General features: G+C 40.6%; 1 protein-coding gene across 5 annotated transcripts in view; it reads left to right on the plus strand.

Moving 5' to 3' along the window:
* Positions 1-810: 810 nt before the first annotated feature.
* The window catches only part of KIF13A (kinesin family member 13A), a 217,305-nt gene continuing 197,466 nt past the window's right edge, over positions 811-20,649 (plus strand). For 3 of the 5 annotated variants that reach the window (XM_048839953.2, XM_048839951.2, XM_048839954.2), the window contains exons 1-2: positions 812-1,381; positions 2,039-2,132. In XM_048839953.2, the coding sequence (XP_048695910.1) occupies positions 1,327-1,381; positions 2,039-2,132 (149 nt within the window). In that variant the 5' untranslated portion in view covers positions 812-1,326. Of the gene's footprint in view, positions 1,382-2,038; positions 2,133-20,649 lie in introns of all 5 variants that reach the window. The other 2 variants (XM_048839950.2, XM_048839952.2) reach the window with 1 other exon arrangement.

The following is a 20,649-nucleotide window of genomic DNA, read 5'->3' on the forward strand; positions in this document are numbered from 1 at the left end:
CAGAGAATGTGGTTTTCTCTCTATCATCTTGTCTCAGGGGGATGAGGTAATATGCACATCAAAGATTCACCATCAAGAACCACTGGCTCCCTAGCAAACGGTTCAAGGCATAGAGTCATGGTGCACTCATCAATCACAGCGCATCTACTTAAGGTAGAGTAGTCTATAATCATCCTTATTTTCCCATTTCTCTTCTGGACCAGCACAATCAGCATATGGACTATGTGGTTTACAAGCAGTGCATGACAGCGCGCAGCATCACCTCAAAGAGCGCAATCTTCCTAGAGGGCTCCAAGGGCTCGTGAATCTTGCAGTCTGATGTTATCACAGAACCCTGAGATGGAAGGGCCCTCGAGAGGTCAAGTCTGGTCCTCCGCTTCCTTGGTGCGTCTCCCATGCCACCCGGGGAGCAAGAGCACCTGGGAGCTTTCACCTTTCCTCAAGCAGATGATCCTTCCACTCCTCAGACACTAAGGAGCCCCCAAAGTCAAACCCTGCACGATCTATGAGTGGGGGGCCTGGCGCTTCACGGGGGACTTTCTGCCTCGGAGAGGTCTGCTCTCCGCTGTCTTCTCCAGGCGCCTCCAGCCACTGCTCTGCTCTGCCACCCTTTGGTCCCACCGCCCCCCCCTCTCCGCCTCACACCCGCCACGCCCTGTTTCACCCGCCCCGGCGGCTGCGCGCGCAGCGCTCGGCTCCCTCCCACCTCGCCCTACGCGCGCGCCACAGGGGCAAAGTACGGGCAGGCAGCTCTTTGCGATGGCGCTGTTCCCTCTGCGCATGCGCTGAGGGGTCCGCGGGGGGGGGGGACCGCAAAGCACTCGGGGCGCGAAGGATATACGCATACCTAGGCGGCGGCGGGGTTACCCTGGGACACTCCTTTCCACTCCCCCTGCCTCGAAGACACTCGGCTGTTTCCGTGTCTTTCCGGAACAACCTCTCCCCCCCCCTCCCCCGCGTTAACCCGCCCGTCTCCTAGGCGGCTGCGGTCTGTTCGGCGAGGCAGCCGCTGGCCGTTGTGGGCGGAAGATGGCGGTCGGGACGGGGAGGCGGCAGCCGCAGCAGCGGCGGCGCAGGGGAGCGGAGCGGCGGGAGCTGTTATGCAAACGAGGCTAGAGGCGGACAGACGCGGAGTCAGACAGGCAGAGGCCGCCCGGGGCTGCTCGGCCGCCGCTCCCCTTCTCCCCCCCACCCCGCGCACTGGGGATGGACCTTGGGGCTGCGCCTCGCCGCGGGCAGCGCGGGGCTGGCAGCGACCCGTCCCTGTGAGCGGCCCCCGGGCAGCAGCGGCGGCAGCGCGGAGGGAGCTGGGCGCCGCCGGGGAAGATGTCGGAGATCAAGGTGAAGGTGGCCGTCAGGGTCCGGCCCATGAACCGCAGAGGTAAACCGAGCCGCCGGCTGCCCGCGGGGAGCGCCCGCCGCCCCCCCCCCCGGCTGGGCACCCCCACCGCTGCTTCTCCCCACCGTGGCTGAGCGGGCGCACCCCCGCCCCAGCGCCCGAAGCCGGGTGGGGGTCAGGGGGGGTTGTCAGCGCTCACGGACCCCACAACAATCAGTGAGCAAAAGGTCACCCTTCAGGGGTGCGGCTGAAGCGTCCCTTGTCACAGCCGCTGCTCCCGCGGGGGCGGACCCTGCTTTTTCAGACCACTTTGAGCACTCTCCCATCTCTTCCCCTCTCCCCCCCCCCCCCCGGGTGCACACACCTTCCCTCAGCTGGTGGAGGTCCAGGGTGAGCCTGCGACTCCCCCATCTTCTCCGCAGGGCTGCCTGGAGAACCTCCTCCTAAGGAGGGCAGTTCTCCAAACAGCCCTGGGGATTAGCTAGGGGAGCTTCAGGCTCTGGGGAGAAATACCAAACTCTCCTCCCCCCACACACATACCCCAGTAGTAGTGTGGGGGTAAGGGTTGTTCGGCAAGTAGCTCTGGGGAGACGTTGGGGGAAGCCCAGTTTGGCGGGATGGAGAGGGGTGCACGTGGGTCCCTTCTGTGCACGAGGGGCTATTCTGATAGGTAAAGCCGTCTGGCATGTTCTCTTCTAGAGTTGGAGTTGAACAGCAAATGTATTGTGGAGATGCAAGGGAATCAGACTGTGCTGCACCCTCCCCCTTCAAACATCAAACAGGGAGATAACAGGTACAAATAAAATATCCCTATCCTGAAATCCCTGCCCCACCCTGTCTACTTTGGATTAAGCATGGGCTCAAACAATGAGTTGTTTGTGTGCTTTTTTTAAGAGACAAGCAGCGTCTTAATGTTGCCTCCTCTACTTTTGGAAGCTCTTTAAAAAAAAGTCCAGTAGCCTGATTCTCCTTTCACTTGCAACTGTGTAAGATGCCAATAACATCAATGAAGTTGTATCAGTGGGAGATCAGAATCAGACCCCAAGTTTCTCTATCCACACCCTGTTAGAGGATTTAGGGGTAATAGCATTACTCTTTTAGAGGCAAAAGATCATTAGTAGTTTCATATATGTTTAAAGATTTATGCTTTCCTCAACTGTTAGATGAGATTGATTAGTGGTGGGATGCAAGAAACTGAAAAGTCCATAATATTTTTGGCAGTTTCATTAAGGAGATTCTGTTCACGAGTTGCTGTAACCTTCAGTTTTGATTTGTGGGAACAAAAGTTGTGTCCTGGATTTTAGATGTTGGGGGAGGGATTTTTCAGGGCTGTATTTACCAGATTGCAACATATTTGCATTTGAAAAGTTGTGACTGCTGGATCCCTTATTAATTCTGTGGTGTTCTGTGAAGCAGTGTAAGAGAGTGCACTAAAATAATTTGGAAATCTGGCACTTACTTGTGGAGCCCAGTAAAGAATACTTTTGGAAATCATCCAAAATACCAATGCACCAGATTGTAAAAATAGAGCAGAGCAGGAAAAGATCTTCCCCCCCCACCCCATTTAGGGTGGGGGCATGAGGAGGAGAGCATTGTGTACTGATCTGTTCAGTTACCTGTTAAATGATCTCTGTACTTGGTGCTCTGAATATATTTTTTGCTTAAGAGCAGAACGTTAAGCAAATAATCAGTTATGGCCATTTTCCCATAAGACTGCTTGCACATCTCATAGGCATGGCTTTGTGAAGAAACAGAACTCACTGCATATGTCCATCTGAATTATTTGAGTTGGTGCTTTTTTTGTAGACATTTTACACTTTCATGATGCTTTACATCTTAAAAATTCTGATACTTCGTATGAGGGTCCACTTACACTAATCCAACTGCAGAATTGGGATGTAATAAATGTTGTGTTCAAGTTTAGCTTTATGCCATTAATCCTTTTGATAACAGCGTAAGGAAGGCCCATCTTGTGGTTTACGCACTGTTTTGGAACTGGGAAGATCTGGGTTCATTTCCTGGTTCTTTGCCAGACTTTCTGTGCAACCTTGGCAGAGTCATGTAATCTCTCTGTGCCTTGGTTCCCATCTGTAAAATGGGAATAATAAATGTTGTCTTGGTCTCTTATTTACTTATTTACTGTTTCTTACTATGTGTGTGTATAGTGCCTAGCACAGTGAAACCCTGATCTTGATTGGAGCCAATGTTCTAAAATGTGTAGGCTTGAAGGAACTTTGGTACTGTAAATTTATTCTCCATACGTATTTCATGATTTTGTACAAAGCTAAAGGAAGAAATAAACTGAATATAGTTCTGAAAAAAAGGAAACAAATGTACAAATATACCAGAGTAGAATCAAGGTTTTAGAAATAAATGTTCAAATAAATAAAAAGTCTACAGTAAAAAAAAAAAAAAACTGAAAAAACTGTTTCTAAATTACTGGTAATCAACTTAAGGTGGGAATGTTACCCTCTTTGTGAAAATTGTTGCAGATATTTGGGAAGAAGTTACAATGCTACTGTAATATAAGACCACATTTGGTTTGTCTGTATGGGTATTTTTCTTGCTTTATCGTCTGTTATGTATAGAAATATCTATCCCTTTTTGACCTTGCTTGAATTAGGACCCAATTCTGTCTTGATAACCACATGTACAGACCCTTGCAGCAGCATGGAATCCCACTGGCATAAATAGGGTTCTTCAACAAACATGGATCTGCCCACCTGTAGCTCAGTGCAGCTTTGGGGTCTTAGTTTATTGTTAATATTTAATTTAGTAGTTTTCTTTGCAAAACTGTATCTGATTTAGTGCATTGGAAATACCCCTGAAGTGTGTAATGTGCAATGGACTGTGATCAGTTAATATTGATCATTTTTGTTTTGGTCTAAATAAAATTGTAATTCATTGTCTTCCAAATCTGGAATTTATGTATAGCTTTTTCCTGAAGCTTGTTGGATCCTCCTGATGTTTAGCAGAACCACTTAAAATCCGTTAATTTAATATTAAATTATTGGATCATATGGTTTTTTCCCCTCATCTGAATAGTCAATACTGTTGATTCTGGAGGAATTCTTTATATTTTTATGCATTTCCAAAGACATTGTCGATATTAATTTAATCTGAATCATTGCAACAGTGCTGCTTGTATTTGGATTAATTTCATAGCAGAGATAAAGGCACCAAATGGGATTGGGTTTTCTTTGTGTAGCTTGGTTTCATATTTCTGTTACACTATTGCTATAAAGAAAGATCTATTTCCGAATTAGAATTTCACTCGTTGGATTACTGGTTGATCATTTTACCATTACTTTTGTTTGTAGTTGCATATTAAAGATGAAAAGCTAAATGTCTTACCAAAGTTAACTTTTATGTGGAACGCCTGGGGCACTGGGTGGGGCCTAATTTTGTCATGTTTGCTGGATAGTTCGTTGTGGTGTATGTATTCCCTTTGAGTTCAGTAGGACTACTTTTTACTCATTGTGAGTAAGCACAGCTCAACTGGGCCTGAAGTGTGTGTAATCATTTTCTTTTAATCAGAGTTGTCCATACTTGTGAGAGAAGAGGAGGGGAGAGGCAGTTGAGATAATGTAGGAAATAGTGTTTTAAAAATTTATATTGTTGTGCTGTCATTTAAGCTGGCAAATGTAATATTGGAAAAAATGCTTTATAGTTAAATGAAAGTAAAAGTTTATACTGTGATTCATAATAAGAGCAAGTTGCTTCTACTAAAGGAAGCAGGCAGGCTTGGCTTCCATAATTGCTTTTTCTTAATGGAATTAAGGCCAAGAAATCAGTGATGGCAAAATAGGTTTCAGGACCTCCTAGAGCTGAAGTTTAAAATGCACAGAACAGATTGTGTAAAACAAAATGATCAGACAGAACTTTCGTACACATTTATAATTAAACATGCTGGTACTCATTTCTAGAAGATTAGCTTTTGGGAAACAGTTCTCAGGTGATGAACAGTGGAGCTGTACAAACTTGTCTGTTTCATAAGGGTGGTTGGTTTTATTTTGGAATTATATCTAACGAATATGTCAGCAGAGTTTTTTTAATTTTGTAAACTTTAGGCTTAATCTTCACAAGGGTAGGATTTTTGTGGTTTACACAGGTGAGTAAATATTTTCCCCATTTTACAGGTGAGGATAACAAGGCAGTAGTTGTGACTTGCCTAAGATCACAGTGAGACAGCGGCAGAGTAGTGGGGTAGATCCAGCATTTCCTGACTCCAGGTCCCTTGCTCTAACCACCACGTCACATTGCCTTTTAAAAAATTTAATCACAAAAGACACCTCAGTCTAAATTACTTCATTTAGAGAACTGTCCAAAGCAGGCTAGCCTACCTGCCCCCACAAACATATGATTTTCTAATTTTGTATTCAGCAAGGACATCAAAACCTAGAAGAAGTTAACCAACTGCATTTTAGTCTCATTGAGCTAGGGAGAGCTTATTTGGTTCAGTTTTTGACTCGCATCAGGAAGTGAATGTAAAAAGGAACCATTTAACAGGCATCAGTTGCACTCCCTTCAATGTTGGGAAGAACATTGGAATTGGGATCTTTTAGCAGGAAGATCAGGCCTAAGTGTAATTAGTAATAGCTGTAATTGTTTCTTTCTCTTTAACTGATAGCCATACTTTTTTGTGGATGGAGAACAAATCAGGAATACCTTTTGTCTTTCCTCTATGCACAGGCGAGATTACTTGTCCATCTTCAGTTGGAGGAAGAAAATCAGATTCCCTACTAAACTCTTCTCTCTGTATTACTAACGATATGAAACACTGTATCTCAACTAATATTTTGTTAGAAATGGATATTGCCTTTCAGAATTTATAAGCATATTCTGTTACTTTATATCTTCCTAACTAGTTCCATCCTGTTGCCTGAAATAAATGCTGCAATAGCCAGTCGAAGTACCGAGTGATCAGAGACAATTAGGAAATGGAATAAACGTTTCTGAACATGTTGAAAACATTTTGTTTCTGGGTATTTTTGATGAAATTTTTGTCTTGCCTCTGAAATTTTCCAACTCATTTTGGGAGTATTATAAGCTACTGCTTTGCATTTAGAACTGCTATCCCATTGTAAAGTAATGTAAAATGGACTTTCCTGGAGTTTCCTTTGCATTTGTGCTAGGGTTCTGCTTGCTAATTGGAATAGACTAATCCCTCCCTCCCCATCACTGCCAGTTTCTTTTCTAAAGAATATGAATTTCGAAAAGCAAATCCTGTTTTGATTTCCCTAATGACTCTAGTACACACATTAATCCTCTGTCGTCTTTTTTTTATTTACTAAATTATCTGCATCTTGACTAAAATAAGTGAGGAACTAGGGAACCTGCAGAACTGAAATATTCCTATATAACTGCAGAATCTAGGACTGAAACCAGGGAGATTTGTTGGGAAATTTATTACATTAAAGCATATTCTTGTGCAAATTTATCTTTATTCAAATACTTTCTTTCCAACTTAAGTAAAAGGTTATTTGCATGTGAAACTGAACTTAAATATACTATTTAGATTAGAAAGTGTCCTGGAATTCTTTTTACAGACATCTTAACCTTTTCTGCATGCATTTTGTAAGGTTTCTTATGAATAAACCATCTGCTCTGCCTACTCCCTTGACCTCTTTGTGTTACTTACCAGTTTTTATCAATGGTTAAATCCTGAAAGCATTACTTGAGCAAAACTTTTATTGTAATTGTAGATTGATAAGAGCTATAGAATAATACTGAGTGGTATTTTGTAATGTTTCCTGGCTCCTCTTTAGGAGTTTTGTAGGCCTCTCTGCTTTTTTTAAATGACTGCTTATTACCTTCGAGTCACTAATTTCCTAGCTAGTTAATATTTAAAAACCAATTATTCCATACATTTCTTTCCTAAACAATAATTCTGCTTTTCTTTCTGCTCCTTCCTGTTTCCAGAGGAGTGGGAGATCATGAATCTGTATAAACTTCAGTGGTTGTAGTTTGTTTTGATTTACCACTATTTGGAGCATCAGAGGAGACTGGGAGGAGAAGGTCACTGCTCTGGGGAGTTTGTGTGTGTTGTAACAGTCACTGCTTTAAACTGAAACTTGTCAGAAAGGAGTGTCAAGTGAAATGAGACAGCTGCTAACTCTCCACATGTCTGAAGGAATTATCAACCAGATAGAGGCTTGGATGCATGTGCTCTAAATAATCACCTGCCTGAGGTAGTGGATAGAATAACAGTGATCACTGCCTTTTGTCTATAAGAAATGGTAAAAGTAATCTGACTTTGACCTCTCGTAAATTAGTTTTCCTGTTATGCCTCAGTGTTCAGGTTGTGAACTACTAGCTTTGAATCCTCTTCCAAGAAGAGGTGCAGTCGCTTTATGGAATATATATATATGAGGTGGGAAATTGCATTTCAGAACTGTTTCAGCAGCATTTCACTTAGTTTCCTACCTGAATCATGACTAGGTCCTGTTCCAGAAGACTGCTGTTGTCAAATTACACATCATTAAAAATCCTAGAGTTCAGGTTATGGCTATGTGGCAGTGCTGTTTCTGAGGTGGCCTGAAGCAGCGTGAATGGGGAAAACTATTGTTCTTTTAATAAGTTTAAAATCCAGACAGCTAGAAGTACCTTGTGCTTGGGTCTATAAATGGCACTGCTGGAGGAAGCTCATGTTAGAGGCTCTTGGAATTATAAGCAAACTTTTCTGAATAGAAGAAATAGTTTGGCTGCATATCGGAACAAGAACAGAAAGGAAGCATTTGAGGGGAAAAAGGATAACCGGTCTTGGTGTTGTCTTGAATGGTTGTTCCCAGTTTTCCAGCCTTCCTTTATATGACCATTGGTGAAAAATTTATAAAGTGAGAGGTCAAAAAAGATGAACGAGTCAAAAGTTTCTCTTGCAGATCTATCATAAAATGTTAGGAACACCCCAGACAATGAAATGTTGAAGTAGTTTGTTAAAGAGATTAGCAACCTGTAGACATACTTAAATCCTGTGGTTGGTCTGAATGATTATTTTTACACCAGCTGATTATTTTAGCCATATAAATGTTTGTTTTGAGATTAGGATTACTGCTGAATTTTCCTGCTTTAAGAAATGAAATACATATTTTTAAAAGACCTGTAATTTAAAAACAGTAATTTTTTTCTTTCCTCGGTAAAAGTTGATAAGTAGAGGTAGCCTCATTGGTTGCCCTGTCAGTGAGCCTCGCATTTTATGCTTAAAGGTGAGCGAGTAGCTCAAGCTCTCTGCTTATTTGTCCCCTGCCTCTCTGAGCCTGTTAATGGAAGTAATTAGTGCCAGTAATACTGAATAACTAATCACTGCAGGAATGCTGTACAGGCACTATAAAATAACTGAATATTTTTTCTGATTATGCAATTCCTTGTCCTTTGTATGTGGGTGTGTATTACAGGCTTCAGAATATGATGTCTCTATAGCAAATACAGAACTACAGTAAAGTGAAAGACACAATTGTACGCATTCATTAAGCGTGTGAAAGATTAAAGCCAGGGCTGCCGTCGTGCAACAATCTGTGCCCTCGTTGGTCAGCTGGGAGTGAACTTGGGACCTCCAGGACAAAAGCACAGGCCTATACCATGTTAACTAAAGGAGTAACTCCATTAGCTGATAGCAGCAGTAATGTCTCTTACCCTCTACATAGATTTCAGAGTAACAGCCGTGTTAGTCTGTATTCGCAAAAAGAAAAGGAGTACTTGTGGCATCTTAGAGACTAACCAATTTATTTGAGCATAAGCTTTTGTGAGCTACAGCTCACTTCATTGCATCTGATGAAGTGAGCTGTAGCTCACGAAAGCTTATGCTCAAATAAATTGGTTAGTCTCTAAGGTGCCACAAGTACTCCTTTTCTTTTTGCCTCTACATAGAGGGAGTAATCAGTAGAAGTAAATAAGATTCAGCGTGTTAGACATCACACTGTCAGAGGAAGCTTGTCCTGAGAGCCTGAGGTCTACAGACCTTCAAATCCGCTTACAACTTTAGGGACCCCTCCATCGATTGTTGGTGGGTATTGAATTGGGAACTCTTACTGCCAAAAGCACAGGCCTTTACCACTTAATGACTCAAGGAATTAATGAATTAAGGAGAGCGATGGTGCTAACAGCTTGACTATTGAGCATACAGTAACTGATCAGCGCAAAGGAGTGAGAGAAGCCTGTGCTGGAGAACTATTAGTGGGACATATTCTGTATTTCCAGTGCTCGAGAGGGTGCTCCTTTATTCCAGTTCCATTTGGAAGGCAAATGAACCCCCTTCCAATACTGTAGGCCTGGTTCAACTTCGCTAATTCACCTCTCAGTAATTTTGACTCTTGCTATTCTGGTAGGTTTTTTTTTTTTTTCCCCATTTAAAACTTGAATATTAAAAACGTAAATATCTCTTGATGGAACTTCCTGTTAATTTGATAACAAACATATTATGAGCCAATAAATTCACTTGTAATCAGCCTTAGACTTTTTTCAGCCCGAAATACTGAATGGGACACACCCTCAAATAATGATATATTGATGGCTTGTGAGGTATACTAGGAGTTAATCTGAAGCTACTGGCTTCACATAGTCACAAACAACTTTTCATCACTATTAAGCTGACTTGGATTTGAACTAATGATCTAGAGATATGGCGTTTATACAGTACTAGTTGAGTTGTAATAGGACAAAGATTAATTCCTAACTTCTTTTGAGTGAAGGTAAATCAAACCTTGAAAGTTATTTAAATGGAGTTCTTTTCATTCAGCAATAGTACTGAGCACTTTCTCTTAAAGACTTCTCAAAGCACTTTATAAACATTAATTAATTAAGCCAGTTGCTTTGGCTGGAATTTTATCTATGTGCACATGTATTCAGAAAAACATTTTTTGAAAATATATTGAATATGCATAATTTCTTTTAATGTAGCGCCTTTCAAAGTAAACATTTACAGCACATAAATGATAGTATATGAACAGTTGCTTTAAAAATCTGTTGCTGTAGGTTGAGTATTTTAATATAATGTATACAAAAATACAACCTTCTCTGCGTGTGTGTCTGTATGCGCACACACAGATAGATATAGGTTCTGTATGTGTGTGTGTGTATATATATATGTACGCGCGAACATATATAAAAATAAAAAACATGGGTGAACATAGTTTATTGGACAGGTAAGAAACTCCTCTAGAAACTTTAGTTCAAGTAGAATGAAGTAATTACACACTATCGTTTTTTTGGGTGCTTAAGTTTTCTTTTGGTGTCACTAGTTTTTTTTTTTTTTTTTTTTGTTCTGATATATAAACACAAACTTGGATTAAGTGATATTCGAAAGCATCCACTGAAATCAGACACTTTCCCCTCTCCAACTTCTTCATAATTCTGAATAGATTCCTGACATATTTGAGATCTGTTTTATCTGCATGTAGATATGTAAACTAATCTATTTTGCTTAGTATTATGCTGATGAATTGCTGCTGCCTGTCACATCTTTGAATGAGTAGATAAAGCTTGTGGTTTCATGGATTATCTTTCTGTAGTAATTTAAGAGCAGTGTTTTGCTTTCCATTTTTCCTTCTATTTTTGGAGTCAAAGTGAAATCCTGCACAACATGGTTGATACCCACTTCCTAAAATGAAGCTTATCTTTCAAAATTACTGGGGGGAGGAAATAGCTCACTAGTTCTTAACCTGTGAAGTAAACATTGTTAGACTTAATGTGCATTGACTTGTATCAGATAAATACTCAGTGATAATTTTTGAAGTATTCTTTTTTAATTTAGATTTATTTTGGAGAGATTTAGTTGCCTGCAATTAAAAGTGCAACTTTTATGTCGAAATATACTATTTGATTTATTTTACTTCATTTTTCTAAAACACAGTACTTTAATTGATTAATCTTTGTTTTCCCTATGTTTTGCACTCTTTGAGCCCAAATCTTTTGGATTCTGAGCTTTTCATGAACTGTGTTGGTATGCATTGCTATACTCCCTATTGTGCACATGACTGTAAATGAAAAATTATTTCCCCCAAGATTACGTGGCAATATAGCTATGTACTAGTATCACTTTGCCTGAATACTAATCCTTTAAAATGATATCCAGTTGTTAATTGAAGACCTAAATTTTTGTTTTTAAATAATAAAATACTCAATTAAAAGAGACTTGGACAAATACCAGAAACATTTACTTTCCAAAACCTGACAAAATTCAATTAATGAATTCACTGAATAGCATATTTTTACAGCCAGAGGAACTAAGTCTGACCTTCTGCAAAACACAGATCATAGTTTTACCCACGAAATTAGCTAGCACTATGTTTTACATTTCGTAAACTGTTCTACAGTGAGGATAAAATGTGACTTCATACCATCTCTTGGACCTTCCTTTGCTGGAAAGCCTTTTTTGTTTAAGATGATAAACTGTATTTGAGAATAGAAGGTATGGTAGCTATACGTTGCAATGTTCCTTTATAAAAGGTGATTTCATGAGTGTTCTCTCTCCTTTTAAAAAGTTGTGTAATATGGCTTAATTGGCCTTTAAGCATTTCATTGTTGTGAGTAAAGATTTCAGCTTCCTCTTGACAGTTTAGCTTTTAGATAACTGCCTTAATTTATACATTAAGTGAGTTAGTGTAATTATGAAGATAGAAAAGTTCTTTTAGACTATAGAGTCTATCACCTTTCCTAAGTTCTCTGCAAGTGCAGTTCCTTCATGGGAGTATAGGAGTGTATTAAACTTATACAACATTTGATCTTGGCCACCATGAGGAATGTAATTGTTAATTTTCAAAGTTTATGCCAAACAGTCTCTGCCAAAGCTGTCAGTTTTTTGCAAGTGCAAGTTAGGCTTTGTCTACACTGGCAAGTGAAAGGCAAAACTTCCGTCCTTCAGAGGTGTTTAAAAAAAAAACAAAGACGCACAGGAAGACAAAAGTTTTGCCGACAACAAGCGCTGATGTGAACAGCTCTTTGTCGGCAGGAGCGCTCTCCTGCTGGCAAAGAGCTACGCTGCATATCTTTTAGCGGCACTGCTGTAGTGGCACAGCCGTGTTGCTAAAAGCTGCATAGTGTGGACACAGCTTCAGTCTTACCAAAAGCACTTTAAACTGACCTGTTATGTCCCCTCAAGAAGATAGATGCCTTAAAGTTTTCATAGGGTTTTACAATTTTGAGAGTTTAAGTGTAAAAACTTAGTTCTAACAGATCAGTATTTTCAACCATGCCCTATTTCCTCTGAGTTAATTGAGGCCCCACAAGTGACTGTTGCTTCCCTGCTCACTTTTGCTCAAAAATGGAATGTAAACGTAAGACCTCTCTGCAGAATAGAATTTGAAATAGGATGTTGTCCTAGAGCATAACTTATGTTGCCAGTTGCTTCTGATTTCCTCGCTTACCTTGCACAAATGCTCCCAAGTAAACTATATTCCTACCATCTATTTGGCTCCTTCTGTTAAGAAAAATGACTTTGAATACAAATTTTAGGAATTTTTTGTTACCTCTTATTTTTAAATTCTTATCTATTTAGGTTTTAAATTTAAAGGAATGCTGTTGTACTTTCGTTCCAAATATTAATGTTTGTGTGAATATTTTTTAAAAACCTAATAAATGTATTTTTGAACTTGAATGGAAAATTTGTTTTGGATTTAAATGTAACCTTACTGTTGTTGCTACCCAAACATTGCAACATTGGGTTAACTGGAAGAAACAGTGGAACTGCATATAAACGAGTTAATACACCTCCTCTATTTTTCATTGTCCAAACTGAGTGAAATGCAAAAAGTTAAAAGCACAATCAGTAAAAAGTAAATTGGACACAAGTCTGTCTATGAAGAACCCCTTACAGGACTGAGAGCACTATTTCTATTTTCTAAATTGTTAGTGCTAGCATTTTTCTTGAAATCACCATGATCAACACAGGTTGTTCTTGATTTAATAGTAATTTTAAGTGAATAATAACACTTAATGATGCATGTGTTATACATATTTTATATTCCATTGCAAAGTTGTTGTTTTGGAATATTAATTTCCTATTAAGACAACTTACTTTTAGGGATCATGATATGTCTTTGCTTCTGAAAGTTTTAAAAAATTAAACTAAATGTAAACCAAGCATGTTCAAATAACTCTCATAGAATTATAAAAGAAACTGACCAATGAAAATAGGTGCTGAGATGTAGTGATATCCTCTATTTAATGTGGCCGACAGTATCTGACAGTAGGAGTTTTCTTTTCAGGGTGATTTAAAAATAAAAATGTGGCTCCTAATAGTTACATGGTGAACTACCTAAATATAGCCTTATTTCTGTTATTTGAAGAATATTTATAGGGCACTCTTGCAGTTTTTAAAAATCAAATCAGATCAAATCAATTAATGTGATTTATTTCTATGCTTGTGGTCTGGTTTCTTTTGTGGAAATGTTGCCTAAAGGATATATGTTTGATTGTAATAATGGCCTGTATAACAGCCTCTCTAATTCTGCATCACCTGATGGTATTTTCTATGGCAAGTATGATGATTCTGTGCCAAATTGTTATGTAGTTTGTGGCGTTTCATGATGTTGACTACATTCTGCATTACTTCTATACCCCAAACTCTTGTTTTCTTCGTACAGAGCCTTGTGTATGCGAGAAATACAGGATTAGTTCCACTGCATGGCTACACATAAGTGCGGCCTGAAAAATGCTAGAGATTTTGAAAATATCTTCTCTTTGTTTACTTGTGTGTCCCCCAAACCATAGCCATTTAACATCAAGTACATCACCTACTTGCTTTAACATCAACAGAATGTTTGCACTTTGTCTCACCCCCTTTATTTAATTTCCTTCAAAGGAGGTGGATGGCTCTGGCATCCAAAAATGTGCCTGCTTCTGTTTTAAGTAACAATGGATTTTAATTTCAGATTAATCTTGTTAACTGAAAAGTTTCTAAATTGCTTGTCTTCCATTGGAAGTTGGGAGGATACACATTTATTTTAAAGACTGAAACACACTGTTTAACTTTTGCCCTTCTCCTGGTCTTGTCCTTTTTTAGCCCCCCTTTTACACATAGCTTTCTTCCTTCTGACCCTTTGCCACACTCTTCCTTGTGCTTTTGAAGATGCTATTTAACACCTATTATGAAATCTCCAAAAATGTCAGTTTGGGAACGTTAAGGGAAGAGATTAAGTACTGCTGGCAATTCTTAGTGCTCTTCCTTTGTGGATTGTAAATTGATAACCTGGAAGCTTTTGATTTAAAGTAGTCTCTAGTGAGGTCAGTGTAACAGGCATGTGCCTGTTGCCTTAGCCAAGTTGTTCTGTCATGCTAGTAACTCACCTGAAACCACTTTCTGACTCTTTCTTTCCTATCCTCAACTTTGCACGCTAACTGAAAATTTCTCTACTTCTGGGAAGCTGGTCACGGCTGTCAACCATATATCATTGTAAGATGAACCTTTCAGTGGTCGGCTAGCCTATTGTTTGTTTTGTCTTCTATTGAAGATAAAAGTATAACTTTGTTTTCAAATGCCATTGCGTACATGTGTAAAATAACATTATATGAGACTGTCAGCTTTTGAAGAGAGAAAACTATAAGCTGATTTTAAAAAAGTGATGAGAATATCTAGGTAGGATTTCAAAAATCCTCCTCTTTCCACATATGTAGGGTGTGGTTGCTTGTGCCATTGTGGAAAGATCAAAACAGTGACTTTCTTCATGTCTTTAGAATTACTGAAAATTATGAACTCTGAATAGAAGGGTCCGTGTAGATTGAGATATCTTTTGAGTGAAGGGTTGGTTACTGACTACATTGCTGACTGCTTTTTGTTCATGTTTAAAATGTTACCTTCATTTTAAAAAAAATGAAATGTTAAGCTCTACAGCATGTCAATTGTTTTAAATCAAGCTCTGGAGTAATTCAGTGTTCTCTACTTGCCACTGTTTTAAAAATGCATTTAATTTAGTCATTTTCCCCCAGTTTTTATATAACATTCCACATTTGTCACAATACATAGCAAGTAAATCAAAATGTGCTCTAGCAAATAAATAAATAGAGATATTTTGAAAACAGATACACTAAAGTGCTTGACTGGCTTGTAAAAGTATGTCAAACTTCTGCTTCTGAGTGAAAGCATTATAGAATTTAGGCCTGATCTCAGGGTGGATTGATTTAAATGAAGGTGATTTAAATCAGCATGTAAATCAAGTGGAAAGCCTTGGTTTTAAATAATTGATTTTAATTAACTTTTCCATTTGAACTCCAGTTATTTTCTAAAGAGAGGTGCATTCTCATTGGTTGACATAACCATTCAACATGTTGATTTACAACTAAATAGAGCCTTTAACCTAGATTTGGTACATCTTTATGCTACTTAGGAAGGTACATTTATTGAAACAATTTATATAGTTAATATTCAGATTCTTCTTAATTGTACATTTTTAGTACATTAGAAAATGGTGAATGATATTGCTTTTTTACTAGATCGGGGTTCTCAACCTTTTTCTTTCAGAGGCCCCCCCCCATGCTATAAAAACTCCACATCCCACCTGTTTCACAACAACTGTTTTCTACATATAAAAGCTAGGGCTGGCATTAAGGGGTAGCAAGCAGGGCAATTGCCCAGGGCACCCCACGAAGCTAAGTTGATCAGGCTTCTGCTTCAGCCCCAGGTGGTGGGCTCAGGGCCCTGGGCTTCAGCCCTGCACAGCAGGGCTTAGGCTTTCTGCCCTGGGCCCCAGAGAGTCTAAAACTGGTTCTGCTTGGCGGACCCCCTGAAACCTGTTCCTGGGCCCCCGGACCCCTGTTTGAGAACTACTGCATTAGATAAAGGTACTGGGCAGATCAGTGTTTTTCCATAATCTGGAAAGTAAGTTTCCATTGCGGGTAAGGTGACCGGGCCGGGCCACCTGTCACTAATTTAGTGGGACAGTCCCAAAATGTACATTTCAAGTCCTGGTCCCAGACTGAATGACTCTGGGACAGCATTTGTCCTGGATTCCCTGTGGCACTGCTTTGTACCTGCCTGAGGCTCTGAAGTGGCGCCAGGCTCTGACTTCGCCATGAGGCCCCGCCCCCTGCTCCTCCTCCTGTCAAAGACCCCGCCTCTGAGGCTTATAGTTAAGGCTGTGAGTCTGTCACGGAAGTCATGCCCAATGGAAGCTTCGGCAGCCGTTGCTTGTGGCGGAAGGAGCAGAGCCCCTGCCTCCGCCGCCGAGGAGATGCAGGGACAACTAGTTAGGTAGGAAGCCCTGCCAACCCCCCTATCACCAGCATGGGTCCCAGACTGTGCGCTGCAGCCTGACACCTCTGCCTCCTCAGCACCAGCAGGGGTCCTGGGCCACCTCCCCCACCACTCGCAATGCCCCTGGACCACTCCTCCCTGCCCAAGTTTTAGTCAAGGTGCGTATTTTTGGGTGAATTTTTGTTTACAGCCCGTGACCTGTCTATGACTTTATTTAAAAAAAAAATACCCATGACTAAAATGTAGCCTTACTTATAGTACCTGGTATTCATCATCGTTGTCTGCGATCCCTTGAGGTCGAGGATGATCTGTTTGACACGTTTTACTTTTTTTGAGTTCTTCGGTGACTGAGGAGTCCATCATTGAGCCCCAGGCTTGTTGGCAGACATTGCAGATGATGATAGAAGTCAGGGTTGGGCCACGATTGCTGCATGACAGTCTATCCTTTCTTTTCTGGTGTTTTTTTGTGACCAGGGCAAGGATATTTTCCTCAAAAGTGGATGTTCCTTCTCTGACAAGTCTTTGCCAGTTATCACTATCCTGGGCTACTGTCTCCCAGTGTGTGGTGTTGATGCTACATCTCTTGATGTTTATCTTGAGGATGTATTTTAAAGCATTTCTTTTGGCTTCCCCATTTCCTTTCTCCTTTGGTGAGTTTGGTGTACAGCAATTGTTTTGGTAAGCGTACATCAGGCTTGCACACACAGTGCCAGCTCCACCTCAGCAAGTGATGGATAATCAGGGCCTTAACGCAGAAGATGTTGGCCTCTGTGAGGACACTGAGATTAATGCGGTGATCCTCTCACTTTGTTGAGGATCGTTCGAAGAAAGTGCAGGTGCTTGCATTCCATGTTTTTCAGGTGTTTTCTATAGGTCACCCAAGTCTCACAAGCATAGAGGAGAGTTGGGATTACCTCTGCTTTATAAACTAAGTCTAGTGTGTGTTCTGGTGTTTTGATTGTTGAGCACCTGGTGAGGGTCTGCCAAAGTCAAGGCTGGCCCAGGGGATTCTCTACTCAATCTCAACGTCTGTGTCTGCCCTCTGTGAGAGATGGCTGCCAAAATAGGCCAAGAATTCCACATTTTCCGGTTCTCTGTCAATGTCGATCTTCCTTGCTGGGATTCATGACTGACTGGGAACTGGCTGGTGGAGAACTTTTGTTTTGCCAATGTTCAGAGTTAGCCCTAGACTTTTGTAAGTTTCAGAGAAGCAATTAAGGGCTGTTTGTAGATACTCCTTTGAGTGTGCAACTACACCACAATCATCTGCATGCTAGAGTTTGGTTAGTGTTGCCGGTATTACTTTAGTTCTGGCACAGAGACAAGAAAGTTTTTGAAGAGGTTGCCATCAGTCCGATATTGGATTCTAATGTCTTTTGGTAGACTGTCTTGGGTTAACATTTTCATAGCTGCTAAGAAAATGGAGAGAAAAGGGTAGGTATCAGTACACAACCTTGTTTTACGCTGGTTGGGATGACAAAAGGTTCAGAGGTAGAGCCACTGCACAGGATGGAAGCAGTCATCTGGTCATGGAAGAGTCTTACAATAGTGATGGATTTGCTTGGGCAGCCAAACTTTGACATGATTTTCAACAGAGCCTCGCAGTTGACAGTCGAAGGCTTTGGTCAGATTGATAAAGGCCATACATAGTTTCTGGTGTTGTACTTGGTATATTTTCCCTGTGAAGGTATTTATACGCCATAATCAAGATACCTTTCAGTTTTCTTTTTGACAAACTGAACAGATTGGTCTCTTTTAGTATAAGGCATTTTCCCCTCATGAATCTTTTCTGCACTCTTCAGTTTTTCAGCGTCATTTTTAAAATGGATCGGTCTCACCAATGCCATACACAGGGGGTAAACTTACCCCTGTAATCCTACTCACTAGGATTTGTTGTTTATATATCCTGGGATTGCACTGGCCCCTTTTTGTGACAGCATCACACTGAAAGATCTTATTCCGTTGCTAGTCCACTATGACTCCTAAATTTATTGGCTGCAATACAGTCTCCCATTCTGTAGATACAGTCTGCCTTCTTTGTTCCTAGCTAAATAACCTTGCATTTGTTCGTACAGAGGATTGAGCGCTTTGGCTGTTAGGCCAAAGTAATTTGACCCATGTTCAACTTCAAAAAATTTAATAGTACATTGATCCTCATGTTTGGATTGATTATTGTTAGGGGGCTTATTCCTTCACCCACTTACTTCCCTGGTCCTTCTCGCATGAACAGAGAGCAACAATACCCGAAGTCCAAAGGTGCAAACAATTCGATGTTTATTGGGGTGAACTTCCAGCAAGCATGATTCCAGTTTCCTTCCTTAGTATCCTCCTTCCCAGCTCTGACACCACAGAGCCTTACACCTGTGTCCCTGTTCCCATTCCTACCCTTAGCCAAACATGATTCCAACTTCCTTACTCCCATTCCCTGTTCCCATTTCCCCCTTTAGCAAAACATGATTCCAATTTTCTTACCCCCATTCCCTGTTCCCATCTCACATACCCACATGCCCACCCACACCCACCCCCAGTCACTTCCTCATTGACTACAGATTATATAGTAAAACTTGAGTTCTGCTTAGCTATACCTTAACCAATCATTTTCCTGAAATTTAACTAACCAATCCTAACATACTGTAACATGATTATGTAACCAATTATATCCCACCACCTTAATTAGTTTACACCCAGCAAAATTAATTATACAGTAGACAGGAACAATCACAGAACCAGACAGAGATAATACAGACAAACAATAGCAAAGTGGGAACTACAATGACAAAACAATACAGAAGTGAGGATTTCACATCCCAGCTATTGATAAGTGAGTTCTTGCCAGACAGGATGCTATCAAACTAAGTTTCCTTTTACATTTTCTAGGCACTTCCCTTTCTCTGGAGGTGATAGGAATACAATCCTGTCCTGATAGTGCCTAACAGCCCAATAGCACCTTATTTCAATGTGACTAGTTTGGAATGTGAGGATGTGACCGGTCGCTTCCCAGCTTATGGCTGCCTCTGCTGCTTAGCCAAAGGCCTGAGCCTAAGCACAGGGCCACAAACTGTCACAGTAAGAGAAGGCCCTTACACTGGCAGACAGTGGTTTTGATTCTTTCTTTTATACCTCTGTCACTAGCCAAGTGATAAGAATACACCTAAATTCTTAGAGTATAGGCCTTTACAGACAGGCCCGAATATCTATATCCTAACAATTATATGCAATAAATTCTTTAAAATAAACAATGCAATGGGATTTAAGAATATAAAGATACTGATTCAAACTTTTACCGTTAAATTATTACTGCCTTTGAATGTTTGTTGTTCATCTTCATGTACCAGCCCAAAGAAATAAGTTGGAACAAACAAACCCATCAGATGAGGACAGAAAAAAACACCTTGTGATGTCACCCATCCTTTTCCCCTTCATAGGCGCTTGCTAGTTTTCACTCCCAAATGTGTGTTCTTTAGAAGATGGAAGATATAACATTTTACTGGTATCCAGAAGTTATCTGTTTAACAATCTTAGGGGATGTTTTAGGCCAGGTTTAATTTCTTTCCCTACTTTATTCTGGGTTTCAGATAAATTCTGGATCAAATAAATAGGGTTAGTAATTCAATTGCGTATCAGTAGTTCCCATTAGGAAAGTGGTTCTCAATCGATTTACCATTGTGGGCTGCGTCCAATACTACTAGTATAGCCTTGAGGATGTCACATAGGCCGCAGTTCTGTGGTGACTGGGCCGCAGGTTGAGAACCACTGCATTAGATACTCCCCCTTCAATACATAACATAGGACATTAGCAAATTTTTACAGCGTGGTTGCAAGCTGTGATTTCCTTGTAAATTTTTCTTGATGGCCCCAAAGAAGCACTGATTCTCTGGAAAATCCTCATCAAAGAAGTAAAAGGAGGTGACTGAGTGTCAGTGTGTTAGCTGGCAGTTCCATTCATGTTTGGCCTTGTGCATAGGATTCAAACTTGCATATTACACTTGGAATCAGCATCCATGGTCTTCCTACTTGAGTGTGATGGACAAAGCCAAGCAAAGTGGGATTCTGTGCATCTTGTGCAAAAGAGTAGGTGTGGCCAAAGCTAGATCAATATGGGGAAGTATTTAACTTATCTGTGTGA

Source organism: Caretta caretta, chromosome 2 (genome assembly GCF_965140235.1).
Source record: "Caretta caretta isolate rCarCar2 chromosome 2, rCarCar1.hap1, whole genome shotgun sequence".
In the NCBI taxonomy this organism is placed as follows: Eukaryota; Metazoa; Chordata; order Testudines; family Cheloniidae; genus Caretta; species Caretta caretta.